Genomic DNA, 21,770 nt, shown 5'->3' on the forward strand with positions numbered 1-21,770 from the left:
GTCTTGTCATCATGGTTCTGGGGTGCGAGGGACTCAGGGCTCGGAATACTGCCACCGTGCTACAGAAGTACACAAAGACACAGCTGTGGGGCAGGAGGGAGAGGGATGACTTCGGCAGAAGCATATGCCAGCTGGCACTGCAGGCTGCAGGGAGGAGGCTTGCAGGCAGAGTGCAGGGTCTGCTTTACCTAACATCTTTATCCCTTGCATTTTTTCCTTCAGTCTGGAATTCTCCTCCACTAGGCGCTCAAAAGCTGCGGACACCTCGCCCAGAGGTACGCCGCCCCCAGGGTCGTAGATCCGGTATGGTCCTCTCCCTTCCATGATGGTGGCTCAGCCCCTGCCGTGGTGCCCGCCTGGCTGTAAGGACAACAGCAGTATGTCAGGGGGCTGGCCAAGCCACTGAGGCGTCCTAGTCAATCAGGGCCTCAGAAGGCAGTCACCATAACCCAGAAGAGAACACAGCACTTCAGACTGCCTGGTCACAGTACAGCAGAGCAGAATAGTCACCTCCTTTGATCTGGAAACTTTGCCTCTATTAATGCAACCTAAGAACGGCATCAGTTTCTTTTAGCAGCCTCACTGTACCACCGGTTCATTTGGAACAGCAGTCAACTGTGAGGTGCAATGTGGAGTACAAGAAAGAGCACTGGCCTTGGAGTCAAAACACTTGAGCTCACGTCCTGTTGACAGGGTCCAGAAGAAGAGGACCCTGCATCACTGCATCCGCAGCGCCCAGCATGGTGTTAGCTATGACAGGAATGCCCAATAAACTCTTATCAAATGAATAAATAGTCTAGCTATTAACTCACTGTGGGATTGTGGGCAGTCCCTTGCCCTCTCGGAGGAGGGGAAATGAAAGTCTTACACTAAATCAGTGATCTTTAAAATGAAATGTTTGTGCCCAAAGGGATAAGCAAGTCAATCCAATCCGAAGTTCCATTTATATGTGCACTATCTTTTTTAAAAGAAAGAATAAGAAGAAAACCCCCTGACTAATATTTACTATACGAATTGACACTGTCAACCTCCTCCTTCCAGTTCTAATGAACAGATGGACTTTCCGTCAAAGCACCATCTACTTGTGCAGCCAGTGCTCTGCATTACTCTGTTCAATTTCACCAGCTTTATGTCATCTGAAACCACCATGCAAAGTGACTGCAGAATCTGAGTTCTGTGACTTAGCAGAGAAACTTCTTTCTTGCATTCATTCATTCCACAATTATTTATTGAGCATCTATTCTGTGCTGGGTGCTAGTCTAGGTGCTAGGTAATTATCAGCAAACAAAATAGACAAAAATCCTTCTTGGAGCTTACATTCTAGTGAGGGAGGTAGATAAGTAGATACATAGTGAGAGAGATGAACATAGTATCAGGGGTGATAAAAACATCTACGGACAAAAATTAAGCAGGAAGTTTGAGGCCAGGACGTTATAGAAGGAGGTGAGGGAACTAGCCATGCAGATATCTGGGGGAATAATATTTTAGGCAGAGAGAACAGTAAGTGCAAAGGCCCTGAGGATGAAAAACTGATTCAGCCTCCAGCCCTACAAAGAGCTTACTAACCACGAAAGAGCTCCAAAGGCCTCCACCGGGGACTTCAGAAGGGCTTGGGGCCCCGAAACCTCCCTCCCAAGATCACCACCCCCAGGGCCAAAACGATTTCAGTCATGAGTCCTCAAAGGCCCTTTGAGCACCCACAAGTGCTCACTGCAAGAAAAGAGTAAAAAGGGACTAATAATAACAGCCACCATTCATTAACCTACTTGCCAGGCACTGCATTAAGCCCTTCAGATGCATTATCTCAGTCAAACTGCACAACAACCCTAAAATACATAGTAAATTATCCTCACTTTATAATGGAGGCTTGTTGAGGTTAAGTAACTCAGCCAGGATTACACAGCCAGCAAGTGAGGGTCAAGATGAAAATCCAGTTCCACCTAAGAAAGCCGAGCTAATCACCCGCTATCCTCACACAGCTGCCAAGACTCAGGCCAGACGGGCAAAATGCAAGTTCAAGCCTGTTTGTAGGGTAACATGGGTACCCTCTGGGCTGTTTCCCCTGCCTTGCAGCACAAGAGATAAACAAGGATTTTGCCCAGAGGGTCCACATTACCATGGGATGCCATGAGCCGGGAGGAGAAACAAAGTTCTGGTGAGAGGGACCCTTCCCCCAAAGGCTAACGAAAAAGAGAAACACACACTTGAGAGGGACCCACGCCCTGCTGAGCCCCACAGAGGCAAAGGACAGCTGCCCACACACCCAACACAAAAGTCACCAGTCAGCTTAGGGGGGACTTATTTTTAACTTGAAAGGTCAATGTTACACAGCAGAGCAATAAAGCTTTGAAGTGGTCACTGAATTAAAAGACAGTGTGGGTAAGGCACTTGGCACAATGACTGGCATATAGCAAGGAGCTTGAAGTGTGGGTAGACGTTGGGGGCGTCCTTCCTCTATGCTCCCCTTTCTCCTGCGTGCCTCTCCAGCAAGCCCTTACGCCCAGTATGGAATATATATGACTGGGGTAAGCCTATGTGCATCTGACTGAGAACCTCCTGGGGGCAGGAGCATGCTCTCCTCATCTCTGTTGCCAGCACAGGCCTGGCACTTGGGAGGTGAGCCGTGATTCAGAGCTGAATGGAGTTCACAAATGGGGAGGCCAAGAGCCGGAGGGGCCGTAGCCACCTTTGGTGATAAGTGACAGCAGGTGTCCGGGATCCTGCTCACCACTCCACACTCACCCTACATGGAACTCACAGCTGACATGGTGTGATGATTTGGGAATGTTTTTACTCCACATCTGGCTTGCCCAATAGATTAGAAGCTCCATGAGAGCAGGGGCCGAGATCACCTGGTCTACCAGGGTATCTTCAGAGTGGTCCAGAATAGAGCCCCAATAAACCTCTAATCAGAACAGAGAGACAGAAAGGGCCAGAGGAACCCTTGACCCTATGCCTGCCTCCTGACAGGCCATGTGCAAACATCCTGAGAGCCTAACCGTGATCCATGGACCAGAAGCACCTGCACAGCCATATACTTCTAGAATCGAGGCTGGCACAGCCAAGGTCTCTCAGAGATGCCCAGATGTAAGGCCAAGCGACAGAGCAGGATGCAGGATACAGGAACTGAAACCCCACCTCCACATCCTCCAAACCCCGCACGCTCTCCCTCAGCAGTGGGGAGCCAACAGGGAAGCGGACTCACAGGAAGCAGCGGAGGGACAGGCAGGGCTATTCTCCTGACTCCAGCCTGGGCAGCTTGGGGGCAGGGGGAGAAACAGGCTACAGGCAGAGGGAGCCCAGACCAAACAGTCTACTGTGAGAAAGTCCTCTCTGGAGATCAGAGGAGCTGCCCAAGAGAGGGTCTGGACTTCTGGAGGAAAGAAACACAAAGACAGGAATGGGGAATTTCCACGTCCTGCTGACCTCATGCCCAGATGGTCAGTGGCAGTTCCAGGATGACCGCCGGGCAGATGGGAACTCTCCTCCTGGTCTGTGTGGTTTTTAGCCCTTTCCTGGAGAGGGGACTCATTCCCAGGATGACAGAGCTGGACAGGAATCTCCAAGGGCAACAAGGCCAAGCCCGTTACCAGGCGCCCCAGGGCTCTCGGAATGCGGGGCTGCATCACTGTCCTGCCTCCCCGGCTGACAGCACATTTCCCCTCCGTTACAGACCGCAGGAGTGGGTGTGGATAGGGGAAGGAGGCGCTGACCACCCACACGCCTTGCATGGGGCAGTACGGGAGCTCAGCGCCTAGGCATCCCAGGGCATGAGCTCATCTGACCCTCCCTCATGGTGTGAGGGCAGCAGTCAGGCCCCAGAGCAGGAAGACCAAGGTCACACAAAACATCAGGATGGAGCTGGAAGGTGCCTGCTCTCTCTCCAGTCTGCCACTGCCCCCACCCACCATTTCTGCTCCTGTGCTGCAATCCCACTGCAAAGCAGGGGCCCCATCCACATTCTTGCCACGTCTGGCCTGGACTCCATACCCACCTGAGCCTGGTTCCTTTAAATTTAAAGCTACAGATCAGGTGACCCGCCAGCAGCGGACACCAACCTGCCTTCCAAAAGCAGAAACCGTCGGTGGGGAAGAGGCAGCCAGCTCAGACCTTCTTCCAAGACAAGATCTTGGCTCAGGGCAGGGGTGTGGGATCCTATAGCCCACCCTGAGAGGCCTGGGGGTGCCCGCTGGAACCAGAAAGTCCTGATTTAGGGGCAAAAAAGGGCCCAGAGAGATGGCAGGCCAGGCAGCGACCACAGAGTGAAACGACGGAGGTGATCCTGTTGAAACTGAAGGAGCCACCAGCCCAAAAAAGGAGGAGGAGCCGGCATGACAGGACGACAGGTGAGCAGCTAAGGGGATGGGGGTGTGGGAACGTGGGCCCAAATCACAACCTCCACCCAAGAGGACGATGACGGTTGAAAAAGGCTAGATTCAGAATTAAATTTACATTCCAGCTTCTGCACTGAAATGCTTCAGCCCATCAGAAGCTGCCTTGTGATCAGCCATGTGCTGGTGCCAGAAGTAGGGGCTCCTAGGTATGAATGAATGCTATGAATTTGCACAGCCAGTAACATTTGCAAAATACCTAGAGTTTCCCAAGCGTTGTTTTTCTGTCACAACAGCCTTGGACAGAAGGCATGGCTGATGTCTGTTCGACAGATGAGGAAACTGAGGACCACTTGGGAACTTAGTCTGATCTAATGCCACTGGGCACTGGCTGCATCCTGAGGTCAGTTAGACGCTGCAGCTCTGGGGGAAGTGAAGTTCTCCCTGGACCAGAGGAAAACTCCTGAGTAGATATCTGGTACTGGGAGTTGTGAGGTCACGGTGGCCAGCAGCCTCATCCCCAGGCAAAGGCAGGGGCTGGCAGGGATGCTGGTGGGTGGGGGTGACAGCGTGGTGAAGGGAAGGGGTCTTCAGGAGGAAGGCACAGGACAGGAAATCAGAGGTCCTGATGTCTACTCTGTTGCCCGCTCTGATGGGCATGGGCAAGCTGTCCACTCTCCGTACCTCAGTTCCCTCATAGGCACAGGGAGGAGCCTGGACCAGAGAGAAACTGGGTGATGACTTAAAACTGGCCTAAGGATCCATGGAGACCCAAGCCTTGGCTTGGGAGCCAGCCACAAGGCAAGGAAAGAGAGGGGACCCAGCACACTGGAGATAAAACAGCCTTGGAGTCAGGAAGAAAGGGGCCCAGTAGGGTGGGATCTGGGGGTAAGCAGGTGAGGCACGCAGGGTGCTAAACAGAAGGGGGCGCCCAAGTGCATGCAAGAGACCCTGAGCGGGAGCCCTCCTTACACACTGCACCTGGGGCCTCACCTGCGCCTGCCTCCCCCTGGTCCCTCTGCCCACCCCTGCAGGCTGTGTGATACTGGACCAGCCCCTCATCTTTTCTGAGCCTCAGCTGCCTCATCTGCAAAATAGGAATAATAATAGAATCCACTGCAGGTCAGATTAAGGAAGTTAAGTGAAATAATATATGTATAATTGGAAGGGAGTTCTCACTTTCTACTTCCCAGTTGTTTACTTAACAAAGAAATGTATGCATTTTGTAATAAAATTTTCTAAACAATAATAATAATAGTACCTCACTAAGTACCTGGCACTCAGTAGGTTCTTACTAAAAGGTTGAGGCAGCCCCATAACTGTGCCCAGCTGATTGATTATGGCATCCACTTAATTTCTGTGAACTGCAAATAACTGTTAAGCAGGGACACTGGGACAACACCATAGCTGGTGAAGCTGAAGCTACAAGAAGCCCATGGACAAAGGCGATGCTCATGAAAGATGAGGAATCACGTGAGTCTCATTTTCCTCAACTGCAAATGGGAATATCTTGCAAGTCTCCCGAGGGCTAACGGGAAGTGAGGCATCATGAAAGCAGCTCGCAAACTAAAGCAAAAATCTGTCCACATCTGCACTTCGTGATGACCTCCAGTCCTCCTCACCCATTTCACAATCAGGGAAACTGGGGCTCCAGGTCCATCCATCAAAGAGCAGGTGGTGCCCTCTTGATGACTGTCAGCAGAGAGACAGCACCTACTTTAGATGCTCTGTACCCAGGGCGCCCGCCTTAGCATCCTCACCAGGGAGGAGCCAAAGATGTAATCAGTCTTTCCAGCCAATTCAGTAATAAAGAGGCTGCAGGCATGGGGTGTAATATGAGGAACAGGTGGGGCTCAGGGAATCGTAGGATCTAGTCAACGTACGTACACCAAGGCAAATATCTTCCATCACCCAGCCTCAGTTTTCTAAAAGGAGAGGTTAGCAACAATGGCAATAATACAACATAAGGGGGAAGACTAGACAAACTTTAAGGCCCCTTCTAGTTCTAACATTCCAGCACTTGCAATTTATTGTCCTCCCTTTCTAAACCCTTCTGACCTTGAGAAGCCTGCTCTCCCCAGCTCCAGTCCCTCCCAATGCCCAAGCAGATTTCCTGCCTCATCGATCCTCCCGCAGTGCTGTCAGGCGTTCTGTCGCCTCCCCAAGAGCAGTGAGAAACCCCTGGATGATGTCTGCAGCCCTTCCCCAGGTCCTGCCCTCCTCTCTGGCCTGCACCCGGGCTCTCCAGCTCAGCCTGAGAACTGTGTCCTTCAAACACAGCACACGTCTCTGTGTCCTTCTTCCCCTGCTCCCCTCCACTGACTCACCCACAGAGGGAGCCCCACTGCCCCCACTTAGCCTCCAAGACCCAGGCTCTACACTATCAGCCTAGGGACAGTGGGGAGGACCAGGGCCATCGGCTGGCTGGAAACGCTGCAAAAGTCGACCAAAGAGCATCTAACTAAAGCTGGGAGAGGGCCTGACAGTTGTGTGCTACCATATGCCAGGCACTAGGCTGTTAGTGGCAGAACAAAGAATCCAGCCTCGATCTATCAGACTTCAACATCAGTGCCCTTTCCACTGGCCTGCACTGACTGAGAGGCACAGGGCTCTGTGCCTCAGGGAGAGGACACCAGTCCTGCCTGTTGTCCCACTATCAGGAACATGCCCCAGGTTCTAGGTCCCTACCTCTATGCATTGCTAACTTTGCATCAGGTACCAGTCTGCCCTTGATTGCCAGCAGTCAACAAGGCTTAGACTCTCAGGATGAAAGGAAGCTCAGGGGAAATTCGGTCCTGTGCTTATCCGGTCCCCAGGGGAGCCAGGGGACTCTGATTGACCATCTTTAGTGACCCAGACCAACTTCCTCCTCCAGGAGCCTCCCCTGGGCAGCCAGCATTGGCTGTAGTTAGGCTACTCCCAGTTCTGCTTCCACTGACCCTTGCTCTGCTTCCTGGGGTCCCCTAGAATAAAGAACAAGATGACCCTCTTCTCCATCTCAGCCCTGAGGAGATCTGGAACCTGCAGCATTCTCTCAAAGCAGATTAGCCCTTGTTCCCTGCATCGCCCTTTGTAGGGACTGGCTTCCAGACCCCTCCCCATCCACCCCCTCAACCCTCCACCCCCACCCTATCTGCAGTGGGCTTTGAAACTGGACACAACACTCCAGGTGTGGTTTGCCTGACCAAAGAGAGCAAGTTTCACCTCCACCCTTTTAGGTATTATGTTTCTATTGATGTCGCCTTGTGGACATTTGCTTTTCTTATAGCTGGCTGCCCACACTAAAGAATGTCCTTTCTCAATGACGTCAACAATCAGGCTTGTATGCCTGATTGGCTGAGAAGAAAGTTCTCTTGTAGAAAAGTATGCTTGAGGAGGTTTCAACTATCTAAAGGGTCAGAGGTAACTGACTGGGTAATCACCTATTTAAGTAAGCTGGGAACCTCTGTGTCACTGTACACAGAGACTGGACAAAGATGTGCACTGCCACACACTTTGTAACAGCAAAAATGTCCTGAATGTTCATCAAGTGGGGACTAGTTTAATAAACTATGGTGCATTCATTCAATGGACTACTTATACAGCCATCAAAAAGAATGGGGCAGGGCTTCCCTGGTGGCGCAGTGGTTGGGAGTCCGCCTGCCGATGCAGGGGACGCGGGTTCGTGCCCCGGTCCGGGAGGATCCCACATGCCGCGGAGCGGCTGGGCCCGTGAGCTATGGCCGCTGAGCCTGCGCGTCCAGAGCCTGTGCTCCGCCAACGGGAGAGGCCACAACAGTGAGAGGCCCGCATACCACACACACACAAAAAAGAATGGGGCAGACTGCTTTGCAGTGACAGAAAGGTGCCCATAAAATATTGTTAAGGGACTTCCCTGGTGGTGCAGTGGTTAAGAATCTGCCTGCCAATGCAGGGGACTAAGGGTTCGAGCCCTGGTCCGGGAAGATCCCACATGCCGCGGAGCAACTGAGCCCGTGTGCCACAACTACTGAACCCTGTGCGCCTAGAGCCCGTGCTCCACGACAAGAGAAGCCACTGCGATGAGAAGCCCACGCACCACAATGAAGAGTAGCCCCCGCTCGCCACAACCAGAGAAAGTCCATGCGCAGCAACTAAGACCCAACGCAGCCAAAAATAAATAAATAAATATTTATTTATTAAGAAAAAAATTGTTAAGGAAAAAAGCAACGTATAGATTTATATGTATAATAGGATACTATTTATTAAACACACAACTACCTGTGCATATATGTGTGTGTGTATATATGTATACATATATGTATAAAATCTTAAATGTGCTTAGAAAAAGGTCTGGAAAGATACACACCAAACTGCTGCTAGTAGACAGATCTAGGGAAGGACTTGGGCTAGGGGACTGTAATCAAAAGAAACTTTTTTTTAACCTAGTTTTTTAACTCTTTACAATGGAATCTAGTTCTGTTCTATTTTTTAAATTAATTTTAAAATACAGGCAGGAGAGAAGGCGGAGAAAAGAACACAACTTTCATTTTTTATGTTATACCTTTAGTATTGCTTGAGTTTTTGGAGTTTTTTCTCTAATGAATACGTGTTATTTTGTAACACTTTTAAAGGGAGAGTTTAATTTTTTGTTTGTTTTTAATTTAAGTGGCTTGACAGGGCCAGAACAATAGGAAAGGGCTATTGTTCTGGCACCACATGAGGCTGGAGGGCGGCGGGCAGGGATGAGAGCCTCCTTATTATGAATCTGCTTCACGTGGACAGACAGGCTATAGGGACTGAATCATAAATAAGGAGGGAAAGTCCAGGGACAAGTTTTCTAGTCAAGGAATGCGGTAGATGGAGACCTGGCAACTGTGAAGGAGAGTTTCAACCTGGAACCCGCCAGAAAGGATCTGGCTTCAGGAAGGTCAGGGCTGGGCTTGAGGTGACAAAGGCGGGAAGAAAAGCAACAAACTTTGGTGCTGGAAACAAGGGCGAAGCTTCCCACCCATTGCCTGTGGGCCCTCACACAGGGACTTATACCTGTTTTGCTGGAGAGGAAGCCGAGTCAAAACAGGTGCAGAGCTGGGCTCAAGGTGGCACAGCTCCCAAGGGACAAAGGAGAACAGCCCCACCTGATCATCAGTCCCCAGCCTGTACTCCCCACTGCCAACAGCCCCCTAAGAAGGGCTGAGAAGGCAGCCCAAGCAACCCCAGCCCGCTTTCTTTCGCCTCCTCACAGTTCTTGGGATCCACAGGTACAAATACTCTGCTGCTCCGAGAAGCCCGGCTTCCCTCCCAGCAGCTGTGACTCTCTTAACCTAGGAGAAGCACATCCACCATCAGCCACAGGGACACAGAGCACTAGGCCCAATCTTGGGACAAAAGGGAAGGGAGACTCGACTGTCCTCCTGTCTACCTGACCCCAAAATGCCCAAAGCTGGTTTATCCAACAAAGGCTTTCGCCAGCCCTGTAACTCCCTCCTCCAAGGGGGAAGATGACAACTTTTGAGAATTCCCCTCATACCAAATATGGCGAAAAGAGGGTTTAATGGGTTCAACTCCTGGTTCTGCTCCCTCACCACTGCTCACCTCACTGAGCAGTGACCTGCTCAGTGACCCTGAGCAGTCCTCACTTTCCTGGTTTCTTCTCCCTATGGAAATGCTGTGAGGACCTACTGGGAACACTCTGTAGACTATCCCAACAGGAGCCACAGTGGTTAGGAAGAGAGCTTCCGGGGGCAAGACTACCCAGATAAAAGCCGGACATGTCCTATTTTAATAGCAAACGCTGGAAACAACCTAATGAAGAAGAAAATGAATAAAGACATCGACGCCATTTCACACCCGGGAATGCTAATACTATACAGCTGTGCAAAGCAAATAGGCGCGAGCTAGAAACACAAACAGGGATGAATCTCACAGATATAACACTAAGCGAAACAAGCAAGTTGCAGAAGAACACAGGCAGTATGATGGCATTTAAATAACATTTTAAAACAAACAAAACAAGACTAAATATTGTTTACAGATGTATATGTTTATAATAAAACTGTAGAGAAATACAAGAGAATAAGCTCTAAATTCAGAACACTTGTTTGCTTCTGGAGGGGTGGGGAAGGAGATGATCGGGGAGAAATTTTACATGAACAGAAAACACGTTTTCTTAAGCTGGATGGGTGGATGCCCAAGTGTCTGCATGTTACCTCTGTGTCTGAAAGATTCCTTCGTGTTTTCTAGAAGTCAGGGCTGCCATCCTCAGACCCCCACTCCTCTTCCCAGAGGTTGGGGCGGGGGGTGGCAGCACCTCAGAGGCAGCAGTGGGGGTGTGGCAGGAACTGGGGTCCCTCAGACCACTGAGATGAAGCTGGCCGTGAGGAAGGCAGAGGACCAGGGTGTGCTGGCCAGCTGAGAGTGGTACAGGCGTCCTCCACTGCGGGTGGAGACCACACCAAGGGCCCCTGACTCATGGGACACCCCCACACCTGCCCTAAAAGCACCAGCTCTGGTCTCTGAGTAGATGACTCCCTGGTGACACGACACCCCAGCCCCCAGCCCCCTCCCCCACCCCGACACACACACACTCACACATCTGCCTGGGCCACCGGGACTCTCCACCCCACAGGTGCTCAAGGACACAGGCAACAGCCTCGGGGTGGGCTCCTTGGGGAGAGGAGAGTTCAGCCCCGCCCAGGGACAGCCCCCAGACAAAGAGCCAGCCGCCCCTCAGCCCAGTGCTCCTCAGCCCAGTCGTCCGTTCCTATTGGAAGAGCGACTGTCCCGGGCCGGTCACGGGGAAAAACATCAAGGACTTCCTCCCGCAAGTGGCGGCCCAGGTCTGTCTCTGCGGGCCAGGGAGCCTTGCTGCCCACAGAACGAGGGGCGCTTCTCCCTGCTTCCCTGTGCCTTCCTTCTGGCCACTCTCCAGGGGACTCCAGACACTCTCCAAAGAGGAACAGGAAGAGGAGGGGCAGGTGGGGGGTGGGCAGCAGCAAGAAGCCGGGAGGGTGGGCACAGAAAGGCCTGGCCCCGTGGGAAGAACTCGGCAACTACCGGAGCCATAGAGGGCGGCCCAGTCACTGGGCTACAGTTTTCTGGAAGTAACGCCCTAAGACGCCTGCCACTGCAATCCCTTCATTTTGCAGCTGGGACACCAAAGCCAGCAAAGGGAGGAGGACCTGCCCAAGGCTGCAGGGACGGCCGGTGACACAGAGGGGAAGAAAACCCAGTCTTCTGGTGGCCAGCTGTGCGCTCTTTTCACCACACCTCCTACTGCCCTCCCTCTATCTCATCCCGCTTCTCTCCCTCCAAGTGGTCAGGTGTGCAGTGAGGGAAAAAAGAGGGACGAGAAAGGAGGTGGGCCCACAACGGGGAGCCACCTGTAACAACACTGGAAGGGGCTGCCTACAAGGCAGTTCACTCCTGACGCGGCACTGGGGGTGGTCAAGCGGAGGCTGGTTGATCACCTGCTGGGGTGCTGGGTGCTGTTGAGGAAATTCGGGCCAGATGTCCTCTGCGGCCCTCCCACATGTCTACTGCCACTATTCCAAACAGGGATGGAAAGACGTCTGAGACAAAACAAAGGATGACCCATCCAGAGAGGACATGGCATGGTCCAGAGGTGGCAGAGGATTAAAGGCAAGTTATCCCGAAGCATGAAAAATCGGACCATCTGCATCATCTCCTACTGAAATCCCTTCAACAGCCTCATCATCAGCATCATTAGTAAGATTTAATGATGTTCGGCAGCCAGCAGCGATTGATCACCTACCCCACGCCAGCCCTGTGCTGAGTGCTTGACACACACTGTCTCATTAATGCACACCACTCTGGAAGTAACACTTACGTCACATAATCTTATGGAAGAGGAAGCAGACACGGCACGCACCCAGGTGTGCTGAACTCTAAATCAGGCACACTACACCACGGGCTCTCAAAGAGCAGCTGGACCGGCAGCATCAGCATCACTGCCACCAGCTGGATCAGACACCCTTGGGGGTGCAGCCCTGCAATCTGTTTAACAAGCCACCCAGGGGATTCTGATGCACGCTTGGGTTTGTCAGTGCTCTGATCACTTCCCAGTGCTGCTGACGGGGAAAAACTGACACTTCTCTGCCTGGTAGTCAAGACCATAGGGTTCTTCCTAGCCCAGCTGGTCAGCTCCCCCAGTGCAGCAGAGCCTTAGCCCAAATCCTCTTACCCTAAGTTGCAGAAGGGGCTCAGGCCCCGCTCTGCACCTCATCATCTTGCCTGGGCCCGGCCTTGAAGTCGCCTCCTTCCAGAAGCCCCCCTGACCATCTGGCACCCCCAAATTGCTCCACACCCCAGTCAGACTTACTGCCGGGCACCTGCTGGCACACTACGCCTTCCAGCTAGCACTCATGGCACATTTCTGCCCAGTCCACAACGAGTTCCTGGAGGGCAAAGCCAGTACCTTATTCACTTGAGTACCATGCCACTCCACACAGCACCAGGCCGGAGGGCTGTCAGGAAATGTTTGCTGACTATCAGAAGAAAAGAAAAATGCCTTGGGAAGCAAGTTCTGGCTCTCACCCTGACTCTGCCACTACCTCTCTGGGACAAGTGCCTTCCCATCTCTAGGACTCAGTTTTCTCATCTGTGAAATGCACCATTATCCTAGTTTCTTCTATTCTACTCATCTGCTGAACAAACCCAGCAAAGCCTTACCCCAGACACTCTTTATCTAGTATCAGGAACGCACACGTGAAGACTAAAGAGGTCCCTGCTCTCACCCTTCTATTCTAGGAAAAGAGGAAGACAACAAACAAGCAAACAGTAAAAATTACTGTATGCCTGACACATACAGTGTCTACACACATACTTTCTCAACTGCAAATAAGCAAGATCATTTCAGAGCATGATGAATGTATTAAAAAATATATGTAATAGTAATATGACAGAAAGTGAAAAAAGGGGTTACTTTGCATAGAAAGATCAGGGAAGGCCCCTCTGAGGAGGTGACATTTGAGCTGAGACTTGACAGATAAGGAAGAACCAGCCATGAAAAGAGCTGGGGAAAGGTGTTCCAGGCAGAAGGAACAGTACATACAAAGGTCTCAAGGCAAGAATAAGCTTGGCCTGTCCAAGAGGAAAAAAAGCAGGCTGCTGCGGTTAAATCACAGTGAGTGCAAGAATAAAATAATACCCAGTAGTACCCAGAGAGGGAGGCAGACAGCCGACCTCCTACCATTCTGAGGTGTTCAAATCAGGTCGGCCAACCCAACCCAGAACATCCGGGGCCCAAGTCACAGGCAGCACTGGGGGTTAGGGTATGAGTCAGACGCCACGGCTTCCTGGGGCCCCAAAGGCCCTGGTGTGGGAATAGGGGCAGGCGGCAACCCTCAGCATGAGTGCCATGCCATCCCCACGGACACACATGGGTGGGAGAAAACAGGGTCACATAAGTATGTAGAACACAGGACACTCATGGCTGCAGCCTCCAGAGGGACATGATCAAGTGTTTCAGTGAAGTGCCAGGCCCTGATCACATTATTTTCCCAGGACACAGCCAGGATAGTGGAAAGGAAACAGGGCCCAGGGTTCAAGGCTTACTAGTCTTGGGCAAGTCTTAACCTTTTGGGGGTTCAGTTTCCTCACCTCAAAATTGAGGCTACTACTAGTGACTCTCTCCTAGGGTTGCTGAAAAGAGTAAATGAGATACTAAACATAAAGCACTGTGCCTGGTACACAGTAAGTGCTGATAAATGTAAGCTGTTATTATTACCATTATTGGTTTTTCACTGCCTCAGTTCTCTCTGCTGTAAAATAGTGATATTAATACATCATAAGATTGCTATGAGTTTGTGCTAATAAATATTCCAGCCTCCTAATGCAATATCCACTGTCAGGAATGAAAAAATAAATTGAGAGTCGTCTTTCCGGATCTCTCATCAGGTGCTGAATTCCCCTCTACCCTACCACATTGTTTGGAAAATGAGTAAGAGCTGATTAAATTCTATTTTGACAATACTGTGAAATAAAAATGATGCATTAGGAATCCACAGATTTCTCTGCACTGTCATTCTGCAAGGGGGTGGGGATAAACGTTGCTGATTCTTCTGCATCATCCACAAAAGTCCCCCCCTCCAACCAAAACACGAAGTCTCACTCAGTTGCACAAAATTCCCACCCACAAAATTCCCATACAATGAATGAATATATAATACAATCACTTTCATGTACACACAACTTCACACACTCTTGCAGACAAATGTTCTACAGCGGGAAACTCACGCATATGTAGAAACTACACACCCCAAATCGCTCCCAAAATTCACTACAGCTACCCTGCAAATGCACCCAAATGTTGTCTCCGACGGTGGGCAAAATACGTTCAACAGAAACAGTATAGCACAGAGTCTGGAGTCAAACGCCAGAGTTCAAATCCTGACTTTGCAACTCTCTAACTGTATGACTCCAATCTCCAAGTGCCTCGGTTTCCTAACCGGTAAAATGCGGATAATAATAATCATACTCGTTTTGAGGATGGAAGTGACAATTAAACGAGTTTAATACATGTAAAGAGCTTAGTTCAGCACTTGGAAAGCGCCCAATAAGAGTTATTTTCCTCTTCATTACGTGTGCACACGGCTTCCAAAACTGGTCTCCCACACTATAAACAGACCCACGCTCGCACACACACCCTCCAACCCGAGGGTCCGCACACCCAGCACACAGCCCGCCTGCAGTTCCCAGACACGCTTGCCCACTCAGTGCGCACGCGCGCCTACCACCCTCCGCGCAGGTCAGGGATTCCCCACTCGGCCGGACCCGGCCGCCCCTAGAGGTGCCCTGCGCCCGGGGACCTCGGACGCCGGAGCCCAGGAGACAAGAAACCCAGGACACCAGTCCGGGCCTGACCTCCCCCCTGCCACGCCCGGTGGACTACCGAGGCTGGAACCGGCCCAGTCCCAGACTCCCTTCCTTTCCATCCCCGCTCCGCCCGGCCGGCTTACCTGAGGGTGGGGACCCTGGGAAACAGCGTCCCGCTCTCCGCGTCCAGCCCGAGTCCAGGTACGCGGTAGAGGCCTGGGCCAGGTTCTGGCCCCGCAGCACTGCACAGGATTCCGGCTCAGGGCAAGGGGACACGGCCAGGGACTAGGAAGTGCTGGGGGCCGGGCCGCCCCACCCCCTGGGAAAGTCCCCAGCGATTGACAGGCCGCTCGCCCAATCACGCTGCGCCATCTGGGCGGGTCCGCAGCCACCGGGGTGGGACGCAGAGAGGTAAACAGCCGCCGCCGGAGCAGGCCGGTCTCTGGGTAGCCTTTTTCTCGGGCTGCAAGCTCCGCAGGTCCGGGCAGTCCCTCGCGGCCCTCCCTGCTGCGGAAACTCCGGGCGCCGGAATAAGGCTGGGGCCACCCTGAAAGCCGGAATTTCAGAGTAGAGACGAGCCGAAGAGACCACCCACCCTTTCCTTGCGCCGAGGGACACGGGGGCCGGAGCGCGGGGAGGGGACTTGCCAAACGGCATGTAAGCATTTGTAGCTGAGCCAGAGCTAGAGTTCGGGGTCCTAGAGTTCGGTCCAGGGCTCCCCCGGACTTCTTACAGAGCTCACAGAAATTCTGATGTGAAAATACCCTTAAAGAATCTTATTGTCACAGCTGACATTTTTTGCGTACTTACTGCTCCAAACTTGGTAAGCACTTTACATGCTTTATTTATTTAATTCGGTCAGCCACCCTAGTGAGATGGTTTTTATCCCCCCCCTTTTTTTTTTACCATAAATAAATCAATGTACAAGGCGCATGGAGGTTAGATGACCTCAGTAAGTGGCTGAACCAAGATTGAAACCCAAGGGAGCAAATCCGTAGCCCACTTTCTATACTGTCTACCTGTATGTGGGCCAGATCATGCAAACAGGCTGTGAGATTTCCCAGACCAGGAAGGAGCAGTAACTTGGTTTAAGGTTGGGAACACTTGTTTTTTTAAGCCCACCATTTTAATTAAAAGAGGGTAAATTTTAATTTCAAAAAGTGGAAAGTCCTAACCTTGGAATATAGGACAGCTCTTTAAACTGGGTTAATATAGCTTTATGAAAAATTTATTCCTAAAGATTCGTTTCACTGGAACTATTGAAAACTTAGTCATTGACAGGCCCTCATCCTCAGAAAGGATTTGGGGAACTATTTTATACAGGCCCTCATTTTACAGGAGAGCTCTGTAAATTAACTGTAACTCTGTGTGAAAACACACGCACGCACACACACACACACACACACACACACACAACCTACCCAACTATATGACTAATCCAAGAACTCTCCTTTCAGGCTTTGTGACATCCTGGGATGCTTTTAGTTACTTCAAAGGGGTTATCAAAGTCTCAAAATGATATTAATTCTAGTTCATTTTAATTATGAAAATAAGTACACATATTTTGAAGAGAGGGAGGGAGAGAGGGATGCGACCACCAAACAAAGCACCACTGAGTGTCACCAATCACCGGGAGATTAAGATCTTGGGCTGGTTCATACTGCAGCTCTCAGGCATCACCTCACCCATTTGTGCGCTGCCCCCGCCCTGTCCGGATTTCTTCCTGCTCTTGTCTGTAATTCCCAGTTTGCCTTTTCCTCTAATGCACTCTTCCTAATCCCAACCAAAGTCCTTCTCATGAACACTGAAATTTACTTTAAAAAATGAAGAGTCTCCAACTGTTTGCATTTTGTTTCCAAACTATTTCAGCTGTTTTTGTAAATGTCTGACCTTAAAGGAATTAGGCAAATGGTTTCATTCCCCAAAGTGCTGGGTGACTCCTAGAGGTGGGCTTGTTGGACAATGCTCTAGTATGGCACAAAAAGGTCACACAGTCATCTTTTTGCCTGATTCCCTCCTTTTGGATCATTTTTCTTAATAACTGCAATATGTGAGAAGATGCATCTTTTCGAAGTCATGACCACATCCACCTCTTCCATCCATTTCAGTCTGAGTTCTAAACATTCCATGTTAGGGGCCATGGGACCGTTGATCACAATCCCCTATTTGGCAGATTGGTAAACTGAGTCCTCAGAGTAGTAAAGAACTTACTTAAGGCCACGCACATGGAGTGATGAAACCAGGGTTGGAACCCAGGTCCTTGGCTCCTGGTCTTATGTGCTCTTTCCACTGCATCATGTTGTCTTTACAGTGTCCTGATTTTTCTTACTTTCTTACAGAAACTCAACACTCATGATGAACGTAGGCCATGGACCTAACTAATGGGGTTCTAACCACTCAACCACTGCCTTCCTGGGTGGCCTCTCTAAGTCTCTGTTCCTCTCTGAAAAATGGAGATAATGATTACCTACCCCTTAGGTGATCATGAGGATAAATGAGATAATGCAAGTAAAGCCCAAAGCTTGGCACACAGTAGGCATTCAAGAAAAGATAGTGGTTTGTAGATGTGGATTGCATGCGTTGAGTAGAACTTCACTGTTAAACCCAGGAATGCAACCTCCCCAGGCTCCATCCCACCATCCACAAACTCTCTGGGACCCTAGACTCTGGGGGCTAGGCAGGGTAGGAGACGGGCCCCCTAGCCTGGCACCCCCTTCTCCCCCCAGCCCTGGAAGGAAATTTCCAAGCTGGGAAGCTGGGCCTGACACTGAGAACTGAGTGACTTAGTCAGCTGGGAACCTCTTGCTCTTCCAGAGTGAGGACAAGCACCCGTGCAAAGCCCCACCTGGCAGGAGAATCAAAAGGCCTGTGTGTTGTTTCGTTTTGTTTTGTTTTAAGGCAGGCGGTTTCCCAATCTCTTTTCTACCACTCCCCCGCCCCCTTCCACCACCTCCACCAAGGCTGCTCCAAAGTTTAACACCTAAATCCACATTTGAGGGATATGAAAAACATACCAAAAAACCCCTCAACCTATAAGTGATTTAGCTCTAAATCAAGGGCCTAAAAAGGAGTGAAAGCTGCATATTAAAAACATTAGAAGGTAATATTTATGGCATATTTGCTGTGTGCTAGGTCTGCACTTTCACATATCTCCCAACCAGCCTCTGAGGTCAGAACCATTATCACCCCCACTTCACAGATGAAACTGGGGCTCTGAGGCGTTAGGTGACTTCCACAGGGTCTTCAGCAGCAAGAGTTCACTGGAACATGAAGATCCCGGTTCTTAATCTCTTCACGCTCTTGAGCATTATGCTATGGAGTCTTGCCAGCTAGCAAGGCACAGAGCTCAAAATGCCAGTCCTTAAAGAGTCCTTAGAAAGGATCAAACCCAGCCTTTTTCATACAGGGATGAAGCCACTGAGGGCCAGGGAGGGCCAGGGACTTGTCACAAGTCTTACAGCAAGTTTGGGATAGTACTTAAGTCTCCTGCTCCCGGAGCAATGCTATTTCCACACATCTCAGTCATGGGAAACAGAGCTTCTAAGACAAACGAACATGTGCCTCACTCTGATAGGTGAATTAGTGAGTCTGGGCCTTCGCTAGGGGTGATGAGCAGCTGATGAACTAAGAAAGGAGCAGTCCTGGGTCTGGGTCCCTTCCTTAGATCCAGTCCCACATCTCCATAGCCAGAGGCAATCTCAGGAATGGAAAATCCTACGATGGATTCTAGGTGCTTTTTGCTGTTGGGTGTGTGTGTGTATATGAAAGGGAGATTTCAGTGATAAATGAGAAATGCATGTCAAGCACATGGTGTTGGCTGAAATTGTACTAGGTAATCGTATTTGGGGGTAAAGAGTAAGTAAATGAGCAGAGTCTATGGTCTCTGCTTCCCACCCTAAGCCCCAGAAAGCATTTTTAGTTCTATCTACATCCCAAATAACTGCATGAGAGGATGGATACAACGGCGCTAAGAAATCCATAACTTTTGGGCTTCCCTGGTGGCACAGAGGTTAAGAATCTGCCTGCCAATGCAGGGGATACGGGTTCGGGCCCTGGTCCAGGAAGATCCCACATGCCATGGAGCAACTAAGCCTGTGTGCCCCAACTACTGAAGCCTGCGCGCCTACAGCCCATGCTCTGCAACAAGAGAAGCCACCGCAGTGAGAAGCCGCACACCGCAACGAGGAGTAGCCCCACTCGCCGCAACTAGAGAAAGCCCGTACACAGCGATGAAGATCCAACGTAGCCAAAAATAAATAAATAAATAAATAATAAATTTATTAAAAAAAAAGAAATCCATAACTTTTCACATTCATTCAGCACTTTAAGGTGAATTAAACCGTTTCATATTAACATTTGCCCCACTTCCAAGAGGCATGTCATGCAAGGGTTAGGAGGTGGACTCTGGAGTCTGATAGACCCTGGCTTGGATCACAGTCCTGCCACTTACACCTCGCCATGACTCTCCTCCAGTTTCCTCATCAATACCAAGAAGGTTAAAACAGTGCCCAATACACAGGGTAGAAAGAATGAAACGTCACAGAACCTGGCATCAGTGAGAGGCAACAATGATACTTATGATCAGCCCTATAGGGTGGGCAGGGATCATTCATCTACTCTTTCCAGTGAGGACCTCAGGGCTCAGAGCTGTGGAGGAACTTGCCCTAGACTTCACAAAGTGTTCTCAGAAACACCAGGCCTAGAAGGCATTTCTCCTTTTTCTCCAGGGTCTTTCCTGTTTTCCTCTTTTTTCATCCCAACTGTTTCCGCTGCGTCCCTGGGCTTGCCTCTTACTCTAGGCTTTCTAGGGCACCGCTGGAGGAGAGGAAAGGGCAAAGTGACAGTGGGGGAAATTCCCGCCTGTAGCAGACGTGGCCTAGCCAGGCCCCTCCCACAGTTCCTAGGAGCCCCAGGCCAGCTCCTCTCCCTCTGGCCTCCCTGTCTCCAGCTCAGAATGTCAAGTGCATCTGGGTTTGGATCCAAACTTGCCCGTTGTCATCCTCCTGGAAGTGGGAAGAGGTCAGCCAGGCTCAGCCCAGCCCCTGAAGGAGGCAGGCCCATGGGAACCAGAGCATTTCCTAATCCTGGGAAGCCCTGACGGTGCTGTTCAGCCTCACCCCAAGTCCTCTCCCATGCACCCTCTTCTAGGGCCCCTCCCACTTCTCCCTCCATTCTTCTCCAGCCCAGAAGCCACTGTGACAGCGACTTGGCCTCCACTCCTTGCCTCTCCTAGCCAGGGACTTCCCTGGGCTGGGCCTCTGACCAGCTTTGGAAAATCTGGACCGACTGTGATCAAAGAGGAGGCCGCATCACCACTGTCTGCCGGCCCATCACCCACTGCTAGTGCCTCAGGCTCTCTCTGTGTTAAAGTGTCAACCACAGTAAGGTCCAGCTGACCCTGGAGGAGAGCAGGTGGGAGAGGCCTCCAGACGTCCTTTCTCCCCCCGCGTTAAGGAGGGCCCCAGCCTTCCACCATGTTCCCAAGGGAGGCAGGGCCAGACTCCCACCTGGTCTCTTCCCTTCTAGCTTTAGACCACTGAAGTGCCCAACACATGCCCACACACTCACCCTCAAAAACTCACAGATGCGTAATCATGTAATGACCCAGACACAGACGCCCACGGACACACTCACACACAAACACATAGACATGCTCACACGCTTTTGCTCACACAGCCGTACACACAGGCACCTCGGGAGATGTGACACACGCTCACAAACGTAGACACACATTCTCACACATGCACACACACACACACACACACCTGCCTTCACACTTGCAAACCTACTTACCCCCTTTTCTTGGGAGAAGGATAAGACAAAAATAGACCTTTCTTTTCCTTCCCTTTGGAAAAACTGGCAGCGACTGGAGAGAAAAAGACTGGCTGAGAAGGCAGAGCAAGAAGAGGAGGGCAGGAAGAGGAAATAAGAAATGCAGGGAGAGACGCAAGAGGAGAACGAGGCCAGGCAAGGAGGTAGAGGCCCAGAGGCCAAGCCCTGAAGGGGTGAGGGAGCTGGGCCGGGGCAGCCACAGATCCCAGCTGGCAGGAAAGCGGAGGGGGGCCAGGTGGCTCGTGGCTCAGCCAGGAGGGTCTGGTGGCCCCGGCAGTCTTGTGCGGTGAGCCCTTGCCCTGTCCTGGCTCACGGCCCCCGGGCCGGGTCACTCACCTGGGGAAGGGCAGGGGAGGACGGGGTCTGTGCAGCGGGGCTGCCACCCGAGAAGGCTCCTCAGCTCACTGCGCTTCTGCAGGAAGGAGAGCTGGGCCAGGCTGACTTTTAGGCAGGAGGGGAATTCCCCACGACGGAGACGCAGGCAGCCCCGCAGACTCGACTGAGGCCCATCCCGCCCCCTGGCAGGGCACAGCGCCCTTCTTTGTCAGTTCCCCACCTGTCACTTCCCAGACGGGCTGTCGCTTGCTGTGAATTCCAGGGCAGGGAGGGGGCTCTGGGTAAGAGCCTGCCCGGAAGCCTGATGATCCTGTGGCTGGACTGGGAACTGGCCCAGGGGCTGAGGCAACCCGGCCGGCCGACCCTGCCCCACCGTCGGTTCTCCCCGAGGACCTCTATCTCTTCCTTTGCCTAAGGTGGGGGATTCCAGCGCCCAGGGTCCTGGCCGAAATCACCAACCGCCCAGCGCACATCCTC

General features: G+C 51.4%; 1 protein-coding gene across 4 annotated transcripts in view; it reads right to left on the bottom strand.

The window, feature by feature from the left end:
* The window catches only part of TNIP1 (TNFAIP3 interacting protein 1), a 52,247-nt gene extending 30,773 nt beyond the window's left edge, over positions 1–21,474 (bottom strand). For 2 of the 4 annotated variants that reach the window (XM_081230631.1, XM_081230629.1), the window contains exons 1-2: positions 15,269–15,427; positions 189–360 (exon numbers count right to left, since the gene is read on the bottom strand). In XM_081230631.1, coding sequence (XP_081086757.1) covers positions 189–324 — 136 coding nt within the window. In that variant the 5' untranslated portion in view covers positions 325–360; positions 15,269–15,427. Of the gene's footprint in view, positions 1–188; positions 361–15,268; positions 15,428–21,293 lie in introns of those variants that run through there. The other 2 variants (XM_081230630.1, XM_081230632.1) reach the window with 2 other exon arrangements.
* Positions 21,475–21,770: the final 296 nt, after the last annotated feature.

This window comes from Mesoplodon bidens (genome assembly GCF_964165515.1).
Source record: "Mesoplodon bidens genome assembly, chromosome: 4".
NCBI lineage: Eukaryota > Metazoa > Chordata > Mammalia > Artiodactyla > Ziphiidae > Mesoplodon > Mesoplodon bidens.